This window comes from Stegastes partitus, unplaced genomic scaffold (genome assembly GCF_000690725.1).
Source record: "Stegastes partitus isolate 25-593 unplaced genomic scaffold, Stegastes_partitus-1.0.2 Scaffold720, whole genome shotgun sequence".
Classification (NCBI taxonomy): Eukaryota; Metazoa; Chordata; class Actinopteri; family Pomacentridae; genus Stegastes; species Stegastes partitus.
Window position 1 is genome coordinate 115291 of NW_007578451.1, and position 14298 is coordinate 129588.

A 14298-nucleotide genomic window follows, 5' to 3' on the forward strand; every position below is an offset into this window, starting at 1 on the left:
ATAAATATACAGTAAAAAAAAGACATGAGGAAAAAGGCAAAAGAGGACAGATGAAGAAGTCAACTTTCAGCTCCATCGCATTCATTAAGGTGCCCTAAATGAGATCCTGCAGCATGCAGGGCTCCATGTTGGGCTCGTTCATGAGGAAAATTCAGCATTGAAAGAGAGACATGCCGGGAATGTCATGCCAGGAAAAGCGACTTTAAAGATCCCTCACATGCAGGGAAATTAAATGAGGCCTTATGATGAGAGAGAAGTCTAAAATCTAATGAGGAAACACATGATCACATCTCCATCTTCAGGTTTAGAAAAATGGTGATAAAGAAATCCCACGAACCACAAATGATTAGATCTTAAAGGTTCCTGATTTTGGTAAATCTGCTTATTTTGCCTTGTTTAGATGAGAAGATCGATGCCACTCTTAGAACTGTCTTTCTGACGGGACGCTACAGGTTAGCTTAGCTTAGCATAAAGATCAGGTAGCCAGGCTCTGTCCAGAGGTAATAAAATCCATAGACTACACAGCGAAGATATAACATGTTGCTCACAGTTACACAGAGCCATGCTAGCCTCCCAGCGTCCAGGCTTTATGCTAAGCTAAGCTAATAGGCTGCTGGCCGACAGAAATGAAAGTCGTAATAAGTCCATCTTCTCATGCAACTCTGAATAAGAAAGTGGATAAGAGTATTTCCCAAAATGTTGCTATACTATTGCTTTCAATAAACAAAGTGCTTCTCCAGTTCTTTACTTTTGACAGATCCTCTTTTGTTAAAAGAGATGCTGTCAAAAAAATGCCGTTCGTGAGTGGAGTGATGTTCACACACATATCAGGTTTTGGAAGATTTTGAGGAGGTCTTTTCAAAACATTGCAACACCATGATAAAGGAACTTTTTTCAAACATAAAACAAGATAGATTCTCTTTGATGGATCGTCTAGTGAAGTACCTTTAAAGAGCCTTTATTGTTCTTTTTTGGTTTTCCCCTTTCTTTAGTGTGTTGTTATTTTTTTTGTGCATGTAAAAAGTCTGCAAATTTACAAAGCCACATCAAAAACGAGTTACTCTCTGTTACAGAGAACACTGCTCTCCTTCTGCTACTTTTCCTCATCAACATGTAAAACATTTGCATGCTAGTTTGGTGAAACTAAACAAAAAACAGACTAACCACATTCCTCACAGCCTGCCATTGTTTTTCCACTTCTGCTACGGCTCCATCTATCTGGCTCTCTGCGCATACATGTGGGATTATGACACTTAACCAAAGTTGCCTCCTTTTTGTCAGATCAGCTGACCAATCAGAGCAGACTGGGCTTTTCAGGAAGGGGGGTCTTAAAGAGATAGGAGCAGAAAGATGCTGAAAAGAGGTGGTGCAGCAATAAACAGTATGAAACAAAAGAAAGTTTGCTTTTTGAACATATATATATATTATAGGAGGACCTCCACGTCCCCCAAAACACCATAAATGAGAAATATATACTTTCAAATTGAACTGAAATGAAAGTGCAAAACATCTCTGGCCCAAAGGATGCTCGATGTTTTCGACGTCAATACTGATAACAATATTTGGAATGTAGCAATTCTGGTTCTTGGTGGTCTCATTTATCATTATTATCATTTTTCATTCTTATCGAGCTGCTGTAATGTGTATATTTCCCTAACGGATCAGTAGAGTTTATCTTTATTTTATTTTACAGAGCAAAAATTAAATTGTTAGTAGACAAATTAAAGTGTTATGTTTCACACACATCAATATATTTGCAAAAAGTCGATATCAGCCTGGTTGCTTTATCAGCGTAGCTCCACTGTCTACTATACTGTTGTACGCATCAGACAATTTCCTGCAGCAGGATGGAACTAATGGTGGTTTTATCTGATTGGTGATGATTTTTTTGACCATCACTTTAGGCTAAAATACTGCAAAATTAGGAAAAATACTCATGACAACTCCCCTGAGCCCAAGATGGCGTATTTATGATGTTTGTTCTGTCTGACAAACAGTTCAAACCTCTAAAATATGCAGTTTACAATGATTTATAATGAAGAAAAGCATTAAATTCTCACATTTTGAAGGCTAAAACTTGTTAAAAGCAGCACTGATTTTATAAAAATCTAGAGAAAAGTACATTTTGATGAGATAATATAAACTTTATTGATCCCTCACTGGGGAAATGTACATGTTACAGCAGCTAAATAAAGATGAGGCATGGAGCAAACAGCAAAATAAAAAAACACAATAAGGCTACAAAATGAAGACATAATGAAGGTCTCATAAAGACAATGTACTAAAGCTATGTTTTCCTGATGGGAGCAAACTCAAAAAGAATATTTCTAGTTGCACCAAGGGACAGTAATATATTATCTGTGCCTTGGTAAATATTGGATGCAGGATTTAATCAGTTATTTTCTTTTTTTGTCCCTGTTGAGCTGCAGCAGCTGCAGTTCCTCCAGCAGACACCTGATGGCGCCAGCGAGCAGCACTGAGACTGAACAGAAACCTCCCACTGTGCTTTACAACCGACACACACTGCAACATGATAATCCGTCTGCAACACTATACAGCCAACCACAACACACACAGGTCCCCGGTGGTTATTTTCATTTGCAGAATTCACTCTGATTCGGTCTCACTGATTCGCTCTCAAGGACGAAACCAGGTCATCGCTTCGCGTAAAAGACGGTTTTCTTTGCCTACCAGACTGAATTCATCGTCTCTCACGCATGAACACAGTTTATCTCTGAATAATGACCGGCAGCAGGAATGACAGCACCGTTATCTTTACATCTTACAGGCCACACGGTGAAAAGTGAGGGTGTGTTTGCCTTATGTAAGGGTGAAACAGTCACAGTCATCAATATTGTATACGAGAGAAAAGAGAGAGATGCAGGTTTATAAATAGAGACAGACGAGAAAAAAATAGACACAGATAGAATAATAGCGTGACAGGCACATTAGAGTCCACTCACTGATTCCAGCGCTGACCGGACAATAAAAGCTCTACCTGCACCGTTTGGACAAGCAGACTGAGAAGAGCTGTAGACTTTATTGTAATATTAGCGCCTGATTTTCAGCCATATTGTTCAATTTATTGCAAACACCAGCATCTCTATCTTTCATCGTCAAGCACTTCTGAGCACAGCATGAATAAAGATTCTCTGTTTACATACATTCTTATGGAGGGAAGGATGGCGGTCACAAGTCAAAAGCAGGAGTTTTACCAAAGACAACTGGGCTTCGTGTCCTGTTTGAGACCATTATTCTGAGACTCAAGTTTTATTTCCACTTGCTGTTTGGTATCACCGAAATGGTTAGGTGTAGAAAAATAGCACAGACTCTGTTCAACCCTTCTACAACATTCTCTGGGTTACTGGGGCGATGAGTCTCTACAGTAAAGCAATATAATAAATTGCAAACACTGGAAATATTGATTGGAAATATATTTGTCATACATCACAAACAAATCCAGCAGAAAGCAGGTTTCTTTCAGAATGTAACTGAGACGCAGTTTAGTCGTATAGGAGTGTAATTTCTTTTCTTTCGGCTAGTTTATATTCTTCTTTAAATATGACAAAACATGTCACCATCAGTTTATTCCTCGCAGCCCACAGAAAGCAGCTTTTATCTGTGACCTTATCTCTGATCTTATTCAGACATTTATGTGAAGAATTAAAATCAATGAACACAAACCTGCAATGACTGATGTTTTGTCCTTTCATTTGTTGTTTTGTTGTTGTGAATACAACCCTGACATGTCACTTTTTTGGTTGCCATTCACACTGATTCATATTTCCAGCCACCTGATGGATGCAGATCTAGTATTCGCTCTCTTTTAGCTCTGTGTTTGGTCTCTGCTAACTCCTGAAGGAACCACTGCGGCTCTTTAGCTGCTAAATGATTCATTATGTTCACCAGCCAGTGACTGAGCCTGTCAGCTGTTTGGTGAGCAGGTAGTACACATTTGAAAAACCTTTTCACGGAAAGCAGCCGAAAGATTATATTTATAACCAAAGAAGGAAAAAAATGTGGTTCCAGAGATTTGCTACAGATATGAACAGTAAAACAGATTGTTTGTATGAAGGAGTGGCAGAAATGGAAGTGAATGCAGAAAAGCTACAGCAGTAAACACAAAAGTAAAAATGTTAGAATAACATAACCAGTTTGTGTGCTAATTTCTGTTTGGAAAAACACAACACTGTACTTTCACAACCTCCATTTTTAAAATCCCATGACGTTTGTGTGGCTGTACTGTAGCAGCTTCAGGTATCAGTCAAGTCGAGCACTGAGGGAAGACCAACTACAGAGCAGCATATTCACCCTGGGACAACTTAGTGCTGACTGAATAAGCAAAGCAGACAAGCCTCTGCAGCACAGGCAGCCTTTCAACATGCACAAAGACAGACAGGCTGAAAGCTATGAGTTGAATGAAGAGCTGCACAGTTTCTCTGCAGATTCACTGTGATTTCGGCTTATGTAGATGGATGAGAGGGAATCCTGTTTGTGGCAGTGGAAGCTGCATCTGCTACTGGAACATCATTTACATGATTATTGCCACACATATTCCTGAACTCACAATAGTCTCACACTAATTAATGAGGTGGGGAATATGACAGTTATTGTCCTAATGATGCCACGTGGTAGACAATGGAGAGCACATCATGTTAAAAACAGTTCAGCAAAACAATAGCCATGAAATGATTCGTTCTGAATTACAATCAGTTGCAGTGTTTACGGGTTTAAAAGTGTTGAGGAGAAAATGGTAATGCCTTAACTGTCACTGACTGAGATGATTGGAAATATCGACCCATAAAGGCAATTAGGACTGTTTTATATGTTGCTTATTTAATGTAAAGGCGACCTATCTAATGAGGATATTAAACATTATTTTTTTCATGCAACTTAGGCACACCATGCATTATCAAACATTTTGGTGAAGAAAATGACTTTTTAGAGTGATACAAATGTGGTTCCACATGTAGACTTTGGAGTAAAAGTATTTTTATCAGCCTTTAGCCAATAATCAGAATAGTTCAGAGTTGACAGTGGAAGGGAACAAATCAAATCTGTGTTTTCAGTAAATTAGCTTTCATAGCTCTGCCAACATCATGACTGCATATGAAATATTAAACAGTACATACAAGATGCAGTACTAATTTAGGCATTGTGAATTAGTTTGGATTGGTAGGCTGTTATGCCGACAAGTTTAATTTGTATATATAAGATAATAACATGAGAGAATAAGATTGACCGTCTCGTCATGAGTATTCTGCTGGGAAACATTGGGTCCTGGCCTTCATATGAATGCTATTTTGACATGTACCAGCAATCGATTAGTCTTTCGCCCCTATACCCAGGTCGGACGACCGATTTGCACGTCAGGACCGCTGCGGGCCTCCACCAGGGTTTCCCCTGGCTTCACCTTGCCCAGGCATAGTTCACCATCTTTCGGGTCCTATCGCACGCGCTCAAGCTCCACCTCCCCGACGTTGGCACTCCCTGATGGCAGTGGACTCCATCACAAGAAAAACACTTGAACAGAACGACTCGAGGAACATGACAAAGAGACCAGGGCACTGACTCTGCCTTCAAAGTCCCCAGATAACAACCAATAAAGTCAGAACAAACCCAATCCACAGATGGATCACCCTCACAAGCCAAAGTACCCAAAAGATCCGCTACCAGCATCCAAATGCCAGATATCACAAGACACCCCAAAAAAGTCCTGTATCCAGGGTTCAGTGTTGTTGATATAGCATGGAAGGGCCCTTAACACTATAAGCAGGTGGTTTAAATGTTGTGGCAGATCAGTGTGTCATCTGGTATGAAATGTCTGTTGATATTTCACTATTGGATGATACATAAGAAGAAAATGCATAACAGGAAAAACAGGTTTGATATAATTGAGATACAGTGTCACCAATACAGTTTGTCCACCACAAAGCACCTCAAGCTCTAAGTTATGCTAATACGACCCCAAAATCCTTGCTTGCAAGTACAAATATTTTTTCCAATGCAAACTGATTACTGAGAGAGGTAAGAAATAAGCCTTACAAATGACATGCAGCTTGTAACACAGTAAGACAACATCAAGTTGTATGTTATGCAGTGCTGATGACAGCTCAAATAAAGACGCACAACGCTTTTAAAAGCAAACTTGTGAAGCTTCTTGGTATGTTCAAACAGTTTGTCTTGCATGAATCTAGTCAGTTTAACTGTTCTACTTCATTCTTAAAACAGTTACAGCACTGCGCTGCGGGGATGGCATTGTCAGTATGCCCTGCAGAGATAGAATATGCAAACAGGAAAAAGGGAAATTTGTCTTACCTGTTAGTCGAGGTCACGTCATTGGTGGCATTATGAAACAGAAAAAAGGGGAAGGGGGAAAGAAAAAATATAATGTTTAGTCCTTTCAGAATCATCTTCACTGTGTTACACAGTCCTCCAACATCAACTCTAACAATGCCTCAGCGTTGGAACTTCCATCACCACATGTGAATCGTGTAAAGTCCAGTTAGAGTTTCTGTAAGTTGAAGACCATTTTAAACATTTGCCACTATTACAGTTTGAAGGCCAATGTGACAGTTAGTGAGTGCTGCTATGTCAGAGTGGAGGAAGAGTGTCAAGATTCGAATCTGAGTGACAGACTCGGATTCAGCTAATGAACAAAACCTTTTCATGTTAAGGAGTTTTAACGCATATTTCACACGTACTGTTAAGTATTGGTCAGATTTGAAGGGTGAGAAAGGGGTTCAAAAATATACTGGAAAGTAAATCTTCATTTAGTCAGTGTGCTCAGGATTGAACTGAAGCAATACGAGGAGGAAGAAGCATTAGACTGAGGTCATCTCAGAGTTTTAAGCTAGAATACAAGAAGTCAGACTGGCTAAAAGGGCACCTGGGGCCATGTAAGACATTAGACTGTTGGTTACTACATAGTGTTACACACATTAGGATGGTCAGTTATGCCATTCTATTGTACTGGAGAAAACCTGATACCTGAAGGTGGTTTTGTTTTTACTTAGGACAACATACGAAGCAGATTCTAAGAACACAAGAAAATATAAACCTATAAACTGCACTGGAACTTGCTCCTGGTCATGATAAGTTGAAAATTTGTGTTTTTTTAGATATAGTAACTCTTGAAAGTCAATTCAAGTCTGCTCATTAGATTTCTTCTGGAGTTTTCAGTCACATTGAATGGCTTTCATCAGTGGACGGATTTTGCTCAGTCATTATGGAAGCAGTTCGGTTTGCCATCACTTAGCCTACATGTGGAGCTACGGGGACTCACTGGTGGTTGCATGTTGACAAAGAGGTTTCAAATGGCAAACTGCAGCCCCTGATGAAGACCACAAAATGTGACTGTGGATGTAGTAAGTAGACCTTGAGCCTTGAGATTTGTTTTTTTTTTTTGTTTTGGTAGTTCTGGTCAGTCTGTAATTCTTGTTGTATGAAGCGCAAATACCATATACTTAAAATTTCACATGCTAGCTGATTACTAATTTCATCTTTAATGTGTAATTTGTATATACTGTAAAATCTAAATGTGATACATTTCCTTCTTATTGGAATTAGTTTTTGTATGAAAAATAAATCATCTTTGATGTGATTAAATATGGTAAAACACACTTTAAACAGCTGTAATAGAAACATAAAGCATACATACAATTACTGTGAAAAAAATGAAGCGGCATCAAGAAAATTGGATAATTCTAGGTTATACCCTATCAAGCTAAACCAGGTTTTGAATTACTCTTACATCAATTCTCAACACATTTTCTAATTTTCTTAGTTACAGCCACATTAACCTTAACCTCTCTACCACTACACTAATTTGTCTCTGTGCAGTGACTAAAAACTGTAACAGTAATGAATTTATAAGACTAAAAGGCATCAGCAAACTGGCTTTGCCATGCAAGGACCCAGGTTATGTGAATGTTTCTATAGACAAAGAGGAGATAGCGGGAGGTTACACAGGCAGCTGACAGTCACATGAAACAGTAGACAGTGGAGCAAGCAGAGACAGTAGCGCTATCAGAAGCAGCAGGTCAAGTAATACAATTGTTATGATCATGGTAACAGATACACAGAGGCAGGCAGAGGGAAATCAAATCAGACAACTTAACAGATAACCCTTGCAGTTTTGTTAATCTAGGGCCCGAACAGCACAGCACATTTGTGTCCCATACTCATGCCAGCAGCTGAGAAGAGTGATATATCTGGACACAAATGTTTTTTCTGGTTGAGATATTTTCCAGATTCCATGTTTTAAAATGGCAACAAAGAGCAGATTTGGGTCTAAATCTGTTGTAAATATACATGTAAATCTTAAAAGCTGTTCTGGATTTATCTGTCGGGCCCTGGTTATTACAAATTCACAGAGGAAAGGATCAAACACCAAGCGGGCCTGGTGCTCAATCCACAGGCAAAGAGCCATGCACACAGGAAGACAAACAGTACTACTTCCTGCCATCCTAGCCTACAATCACTTTTTCTGTTGTTCAAATTAGCCCCATGTTATTCATAATCTTCCCTGTAGTTCACCAACCTTCCAGTGGGGGGAGCTGTGGCGACGAGGACTCCTGGTGCTCTGAGTGTGCAGGGAGACAGGGAGGGGCTGCTTGGGTGATGGAGGGAGGGGGTGAGCTAAAGGACAAGGCTACACTTTTGGGGGGAGTGTCTGATGATGATGTGGGGCTGGCTTCGGTCTTACAGGGAGCAGCTGAGGAGCTAAACGGTGTGGCTGAGTTGGTGGAGGCTGCTGTGGATGGTGCTGTGCTAACAACAGGAGTGGCTGCAGCTGCAATGGGAGTAACTGTTGAGGACATGAATGCAACCGAGGGGACGAAAGGCTTGGCATCGACGTTGAGGCCTGAACCGACTGCAGCTGTTGGGGGGAGTGTCCCTGCAGCAGCAGCTAAGGGTGGGTTGGTGAACAAAGTGGAGGTGGGAGGAAGGTCTGGCGTGCTCTTGACAACAGATGAGGATTGTGAGGAAAGGGTTTCAGTCGGGGTGGACTTTATCAGGGAAGCAGTGGCGAGGGAAGGGGTGTTGGTGATTGGGGTGGTGGTTTGCGAGTCGGGAGTGGAGCCTGGAGGGGTCTGGAGGACTGAATCAAGGAAAGAGAAGGTCTGGGAGACTGGGCTCAGGTTGTCACCTGTCATCAGAGCGAGACTGCCGCCAACATCCCCAGATATACTAGTCTTGCTGGCAGCACAAGACGCTAAGCCAATGTTGGGTTCAGGTTTGCTGGTTGGAACTTTTTCTTCAGTCGCCTTGTGCCCATCTTTAACGGACACGGGGAAATCATCTACGCACATGGGTTCATAGGAGCGTGGAGATGAATCTGTTGCGAGGCTAACATGGGAGCAGTTGGTGAAACTTGTGGGTATTTTTTCAGGGGCAGAGGGCAAAGCGGGGTTTGAAGCTTTGGGATCAGTAGCGGCTGTAGCTGGTGTGGGAGAGACGGGTTGCTGGGGCGCTCCCCACTCTTCCGGAAGTCTTGCTCGACTCTTAGTCTTCCTGCCTTTTACTCTACCCCCTCCTCCACTCTCTCTGATCTCCCACTCCCAGTTCTCCTCCTCATCTTCATCCTCCTCCGCCTCCCTTCTGCCCTGATCCTGCATCCCATGCTTGTCTGATTGGCCGATGTTATTCTCCTGGCTATCCAGGAAGTTGTAGACTTCGTCGCGGCCCTTCCTCTTCTTCTTCCGCCGTCGCTGCTGCTGCTTGCCGGCCTCGCCCCCCGGCCCCACTCTCTCGGGGCTGAGGGGTTCGGAGTTGGAGGACGTGGGACTGCTGTCGTCCAGTGAGCCGCTGGGAGAGAGGACGGGAGCTGCCGAGGGGGGGAGGGTTTTATAAGAGGAGGAACCAATCACATACTGTGTCAGAGAAACACCTGCTAAAAAGCCATCAGATTGCGGTTACTATAGGTGTGCTTGATATTTCAAGTTTGGTCTAACCAGTTGAAGAAATATTTTGAAGCAAGGGAGTTTGTCAATGTTTCTCGTTGTGCAGCATTGGATTTTGATGTTTTTCTACTTGTATACTGAAAGTATGACAAAGATACAGGAGAGCAATGCTAAATTTGCTCAGTACTCTTTTAAAAGGAAAGCCAAACTACCCTCCTACACAAGGTACCTATGGTTTGTTTGCAGAAGCAAAAGGCTTCTATGAGTTGTCTGATTATGGGTAACCAAAAAGAACAAATACTCCAACTGCAGACCTCTCTCTTGAGGCTCTAGTTCTGTGAGTCAGAGGGTCTTGAGGAGAAGTAGTCCTTAATTGTAGGACGTTGGGTAAGTAAGCATCCACCAGAATCTGTTTCTAAACAAATGTGAGGAGAAATAATCAGGCAAGTTGCTGAATCTTTGTTTATATTATGGGGCACTTCAAAAAGATCTCGGCCTCACATGGAAACAAGGGGTGTAACTCCCATTTTGGGGCATAACTGTATACTGTAAAGCCTTATATCATTGTACACAAAAACTCAAATGTTTGTAGCAATCAAAGACAAACAGAGAAGAAAGCTTTGAGTTGGTGTGTTGTTGCTCCAGGACAATGCACCCGTTCACAAAGGTGGCAGGAGCACCCAAATGTGGCTTTGAACTATTGCCCCATGCACCTTACTCGACTGACGTGGCACCATCTAACTTCCAGAAGTCGGAAGGTGCCAACTGTGCTGTCTGGATGGGTGCATTGTCCTGGAGCAACAGAACGTCAGCTCGAAACTTTTTGCTCCTTGCAAAAATAATAACAGCATATATTTCCATTCTGGGGACAGTGGTACAAGCCTTTACAGTGTACATTCTCATGGATTAATCGTAGCAGCTGGACTTGCTTGAGTTCCTTGAAGATGTTTCACCTCTCATCCAAGAGGCTTCATCAGTTTGGACTGACTAGTTGGGAGGTCCAGATACTTATATCCTTAAGGATCCATTAACACCTGAATAAAACTTGAAACCGAAACTCAGGTGTTAATGGATCCTTAAGGATATAAGTATCTGGAACTCCCAACTAGTCAGTGAGAACTGATGAAGCCTCTTGGATGAGAGGTGAAACATCTTCAAGGAACTCAAGCAAGTCCAGTTGCTACGATTAATCCACAAGAATAACCATGACCTGGATGACTGAGAATCTTCACAGACATGTTTACAGTGTACAGTTATGCTCCAAAATGAGAGTCATGCTCCTAATTTTCTGCTGAGGCTGAGAGCTTTTACCCTCATGCATCTACAAGCTCCAATTTTGTTATGAGTTTTGAAAGGCAACGGCACTACTGCACTCCTGGTTGCCACTGTTTTGTTGTCCTTGAGTTAAGCTTGTGTCGAACAACAAAATGACGCAACATCCCAAGCGATGACACTTGCTAATGTTGCTAAGCTACACTAGAGTTACTTATTTTGAAATCTAATAGTTTTACGTAAATGGAGTGACAATTATTAGTGTAATGGATGGAGCTGCAAAGCTTGTATTTATCATCTGCAGTGTGGAATAATTGGAAAGTCACTCCTACATATTAATATATTGATCATAGAAATTGGAAGCCTGGAGGAAGAGGCCTGAGGCGGGAAATCTGCGGTGCTGCAGCTGGACCCACTAGGAAAAATACCTTATTTCCTAGTAGAGTAATACAAAGGTAAGATCTGTGCATAATACATACATAATGCATGCCCATCAAATAAAGCTATCTAGAGCTTCAACTGAGAAAATACCACTTATCCTCAAGGACGAAGCAAAGTCACCGGTGTGCACAGTGATTCTGGAGGAACTGTTTAATAATCCTGCTCAAGTCTTCTCATATTTTCTCATATAGTGTCAAAAGACAACACTGAACAGAAGGCTGTGGTATACATGCATTGTAAAATAACTTGCTAAATACAGATGGGGTAAGATTATCTTTATGTGAAACTTGAAATGACAACATTAGCTGGGGGGCAGTAACAGTAATCCTGTATTGCACTAGATGCTATGATAGAAGTACGGCATTTGACTTGCATGTTTGCAAATTTTTGTATTAGCACTGCACTTGGACGGCACATTTTGCCATACCAATAAGCAATCATCAATGCCTTGCAGGCGACATGCATCAAAGTCACGAAGAAGCATTTGCTTCTACTTGATGTGTCCAGCAATAGTAACCATAGTCTGACTGCTTTTAGGCTCCTTATGGCACAACCTCTTGAACATTTTAATAAAATATATTGTATGTGATGGTGCCTGCTTTTATAAATACATTGAACTTGTATTTGTTTTACTCACCTGTTGTTTTTTCTCACTACTGGATTATATGTGCACAATCAGTTTACACTACCACAGGTATTTACAGATGGTGCAGCACTGGGCATCGGATGATACGAATATGCGTAGATTTATCTGCTTGGTTGTGTCGCAGCTGAGACACATCGCCGCCAGTGTTAGAATACACTGTTAATCTACGTTTACAAGAATTTGGCAAATTGTTGTAAGAAGTTTGCAGGACCAAAGCAGACTGTGATTAATGGTCTGCATATCAGGGCTAATGCCTTTTTAAGAACCCGTCCTTTGGTCATTAATCATTCTGCAATAATCCCAATAAATGAAGTAATATGAGAGGCAATAAAAGTTGAAAGATCCATTGGTCATATCCACAATAAATTCTGGAATGGACTGAGCTTTAGGCCAGCCAAACAATAAACATACGAAGAGAGTCTCTTTCTGAAGAAATAAGTTAGATTAACCTCTTTTAAACATCATCATCATCATCATCATCATCATCATCATCATCATCATCATCATCATTCAGGGGACAGAGCTGGTCTTGTGCAGGGAGCAAGCATACACAACAGAGCAAAACAACACACAGCTTTGAAACAAGCCATCAAGGTAAATAAATCAAGCACATATCATTGAGGGCCTTGCATGCATGATTAAAAATAATGCATGCATGTCATCAGAATCACAGCATTAATCGCACATGCAAACACACCAAAATGACCCAAAATGATATGTTAAATATAAATATTGCATCACAGAGTCACAAAACAATGACAATGAGTGCACACACAAGCTTTAAAAACAAACAAAAAAATGTTCAGTTTGCACTGAAATGACCTCCTTATTTGTCTGTTCCTGCTATCTCCTCTTGTCTCGGGGATGAAGTCCTCTGTTTTTTCCTCTCACGCCAATAATTCTTAATTATCTCTGATAAACACTTCATCGGCTCAGAGAGACCAAGAGACGGAGAGATGAACAGACAGATAGAAACAGACAGATAGAGGGAGAGACTAAAATGAAATTCTATGACCCCTCTTAGTCTGCCGATCAGGTCTTCTTCCTGTCTAAAGTGTTGTTTTTCTATCATCCCTTCTGCCTCTTGCCTTTCAGTCTGTCTTGCAGCATTGCATATTAATGGGAATCCAGAAAAAGGTGCTTTCCCCTCTAAATCTGGCACCTTTCCCTGCATTTTTAAATTGATTGAATTTGCTATTTTCTCCCCGCAACCCAATGCTTCCCCAGCTATAAACAGCTTGAAGAAGAGACGAGGCTGGCGTATTATCATCTATATTTGATGTGATGAGGTATTTAATGGCAGTACTTCTTAATCTGTAGTCTGGCAAACTGCCCAGAAATACATTAATGTTGACATGCTGGCTGCTTCAAACACACGGCCTATGCAAAAACACAGTGTTAGAGGTAATTTAAAGTTTTGCATAATTTGGGGATTTCATCACACTGAATCCTTTCGTCACCTGTGCAGACTGACCAACAGGTGGCCTGGTTGGCAAATGTATCCTTACAATCCTGGAGATGCTTTTTTAGCTCCAAAAGACCTTTTTGCCCTACAATGAGTTGTCTAAGTCAATTTAAATGCACCAGAGTCACAAAATCTGGTATTAGGATGAGGCATTATTGACAGCCGCTCACTGATTATACTTCTCTATTGCTGTTGTCACATGAAAACCCCTAAATAGTTCCAATAATTGTAAGCATAACTCCTTTTAGACACAAGGTTTCCCGTCAACAGCAGGAATATTATGTGAAATTATTCGGCCAAACAGACAGATCCAGCTGGACTCCTCCAGACATACTCCCTCTGTGAAAAAAAGTAACTTTAAGTAAGGTTTTAGGACTTTTCTGCTTCATTAGATACCCGGTGATGCGAGACAGGAAGAAGTGGAGAGACATGACTCGCCATGACTCCAAATTTAACCTTCTATTTTCTGCCTGCCAACAGGGATGAATTACTCATAGTCGACCACGCTTAAAGAAAACGTTGAAAACTTTTGATCTTTTTTCCAACACATTTTGTCATTTGCATTGTGG

The 14298-nt window shown here is 41.1% G+C and overlaps 1 protein-coding gene across 1 annotated transcript in view; it reads right to left on the minus strand.

Annotated features, from left to right (window-relative positions):
- LOC103364124 (microtubule-associated protein 4-like) overlaps positions 1-14298 on the minus strand; it is a 123149-nt gene that overhangs the window by 49325 nt on the left and 59526 nt on the right. The window contains exon 6 of the mRNA XM_008291145.1: positions 8543-9829. Coding sequence (XP_008289367.1) covers positions 8543-9829 — 1287 coding nt within the window. The remainder of the gene's footprint in view (positions 1-8542; positions 9830-14298) is intronic.